Consider the following 2,922-nt stretch of genomic DNA (forward strand, 5'->3'; position numbering starts at 1 on the left):
TTCTTGAAGGGATAATCATTGGACATCAACCTCACTCAGAGGGACGTACGCTATCACGTCTTTCTTGTTCCGCGCAAATGTTGCCACGGTAACAGGGAACGCTAAAGTCGTTTTTCGCCCATCTTTGGTAGTCTCCGTAAGTGGGTATGCTTCGCTTGACAAATACGCGCCGAGGACGCTGGGCGGTCGTCGCGAGGCACGCACACATGAGCACTGGGCATTTTCTTGATTTTGTTCACTGCCGAAAGGTCGCCGCGAGGCACGCGCTGACGTGCGCGAGCTCGCCATTTCCTTGGGTAATTACGATGTGCTGTACAGCGGACAAGTACCGCCACCTGGTGGGGCCCACTACAATAGTTACTCACGTGACTTAGATTGCGCGGGCCTGACCCGCAGTTCACGCCCAAGCATGGACGACGCCGGTCACCTTCCGGCTAGTTCTTAATAAATTACTTTCCTTTGTGTTGTATCAGTGCGTCCACGAGTCCTGCATTCTCACCTCGGACTACCTAACTCGGGAAACCAACAAAAAGTACTAAAAGATCCATTCGTGGACTTTTAAGAATGCATTATCATATCATTCCTCTGCTTGGAAAACCCGCGGCTCGACCGACGCGTACTCCTTGCTCCGTCTTTAGAAGCCCCATCGTTACACCGCCTATTAAAAATGGCAAATAGGTTGGTCACGGAGTAATAAATACATGCACATGGGCGCCCCTACAATTTTTTCACTACAACAATAGGGAAACGCCTGCCAGGGCCACACATAAAGGAATGACGAAGACAGCAAGACATTTGACCGAATAATCAGCTGAGGTATATTTCTCACGTTCGCGCGAACAACGCCGCTCGGTCATCGTACGATTCGTTTATGGACTGAGATACGTTGTTAGGCACAGGGGAGGACTGTCCCATCTCATTCACCCCAGAATTATCCCTACGAAAAACTTCGCCACCGAAAGCCAGGCCCGCATCGCTTCTAGCTCCAATTTTGAAAGATGGGCCGTTCCCATCTTTGGGAACGGGCCGACCGTCATCATTGGGAACGGGGTACTGCCGGTGGTTACCCTTGCGGGCGCTAAAGGGCGAAGACAAGTTCTTGGCTGCATGAGGGTCCGAGTGCGTCGTGTCGTTGAGAAATTCGTGGTGTCCGTCGAGGGTGGCGCTGTCTGCGAGGCCTACACCTCCCGTGGCACCTATGACGGGCTTCCTGTCCATGAAGTAGCCCGAATGGGCTCTTTTGAGGACGGCTACAATCAAGGTCTTGAGCACGCCAATCATCGTGTGGTTCAATTTGCGGTTGATGCTGCTGCTGGGCATGAAGACGTCCAGGCTTGCAAGGATGCCTGCAAAGAAACGTCACGTCAAGCCTGTGCCTACTTTAAACGTTATCACGTGATGTATCCTCTTGCTAGTTTTCTGCAACAAAGTGCCGTATGCCTTATTGTATTTATCATCCTTATTCTGTATTATATTCCTTGTTATTTGGCGTCCAGCAACCGTTTGGTGAAGGAGGCGTAAGAGTTGCTTTCGAGCATTATGCCAGTGTCGCGTACACGCTACGAGGTCCGCTGGAGCGCAATGAGAATGTCGTGGCAGCAGAAGCAAGGGCGTATGCCCCACATGCTGGCGCATAACCCTGCCCATATATAGTTATCTACGCATTGGGGCATATGGGGCATTCGCCACGGTGGGTCAGTGGCTAAGGCGTTGCGCTGCTGATCGCAAGGTCGCGGGTTCGATTCCCGGCCGCGGCGGCCGCTTTTACGGTGGAGGCTAAAAGCCAAAAAGCCCGTGTGTACGAGATTTCGGTGCACGTTGAAGACCCCCGGTGGTACAAATTAATCTGGAGCCCTCCACTACGGCGCGCCTCACCGTCTGCGTTGCGTCGACGCGTTAATCATTGCAATCAATCAAGGTATATGAGGCATATCGAGCCGTGTAAGCAGCAACCTCTATATTTCTAAGACGCTTAGCCTTCTGAGGCGCATTTTTTAACTGTTTACACGTCGTATAATCCGGTCCGCAAATGGCATCATACTTCGTAACCAGGAATAGATGCAACAGTCAATACAGTACTAGTTCATCAACCACAAATATCGATAAGTCGCTATCAATGTCCCACGTGGGTTTTCATTCTGGTCTACTTGACTTCTGGCGTTTCCATGACGCATTGAGCAAAACATGCCCTTTTTCTTCCTGCATAGTGCGATGAATGCGTAAGGCCTACCTATTAAAAGCAAGCAGCTGGTGCCGATGGCTACGCCAATGGTTGCTGCAAGGATCCTCCGGCGGGACTTCGAAGTTGGAGTCAATGCGCGAGTACGTGTACGTACGGCGAAACCAGATGGTAGCTTTCCTGCCGTCATAGCTGACGCCTGCTTGATTGGATCGACCGACCGCACCGCACCAGCGGCAACCACCGGTTTCTTCTTCTTCGTAGACTATTTCAGTTCTCCAAATACGTGTCGGCCGGACTAATAGAAAATAGGCGTAAATTGATTCACCTATTATTACCACCCCCGAGAAAACAGCATGTTGTTTTGGCCAGGTGGTAATAAAAGTTGCAGGGCTAAGTTTCAAGGTTTTAATGAGCTGAGTGAAACGGAGAAGGTAAAGAAGGATGAAACGGTTCCCACAAAAAAGCATGACGCATACCCACAAGGCGTCCAAACACAATGGTTACTTTTAAGAGAATGGCATAAACTGAATTGCCTGGAACCGTCGAAAGCACGCTTAATTAAGGAACCGAGCGGAATCTAGGCAACGTAACTGACTGTCCAGGCGTCGACAAAGATTACGGCGACAATTATTTTGGTTCACATAATGTTTCTCGGCGATCTCCTTTCTCGACGACCACAACGACTACACTGATGATAGTTTTCATATTCCCATTGGTTTTCGTAGGCAGCTACGGCAATG

General features: G+C 50.3%; 1 protein-coding gene across 1 annotated transcript; it reads right to left on the reverse strand.

The window, feature by feature from the left end:
* Positions 1-817: 817 nt before the first annotated feature.
* On the reverse strand, positions 818-2,320 carry LOC144151610 (uncharacterized). Its single transcript, XM_077682723.1, has 2 exons — positions 2,231-2,320; positions 818-1,346 (listed from the first exon to the last, which is right to left on the reverse strand). Exon 2 carries the CDS (start codon positions 1,318-1,320, stop codon positions 826-828), a length of 495 nt encoding a protein of 164 aa, XP_077538849.1. The 5' UTR covers positions 1,321-1,346; positions 2,231-2,320; the 3' UTR covers positions 818-825.
* Between the last annotated feature and the right edge of the window lie 602 nt (positions 2,321-2,922).

The sequence above is a fragment of the Haemaphysalis longicornis genome, unplaced genomic scaffold (assembly GCF_048455015.1).
Source record: "Haemaphysalis longicornis isolate Haplotype H1 unplaced genomic scaffold, Haemaphysalis longicornis Haplotype H1 scaffold_9, whole genome shotgun sequence".
Lineage (NCBI taxonomy): Eukaryota > Metazoa > Arthropoda > Arachnida > Ixodida > Ixodidae > Haemaphysalis > Haemaphysalis longicornis.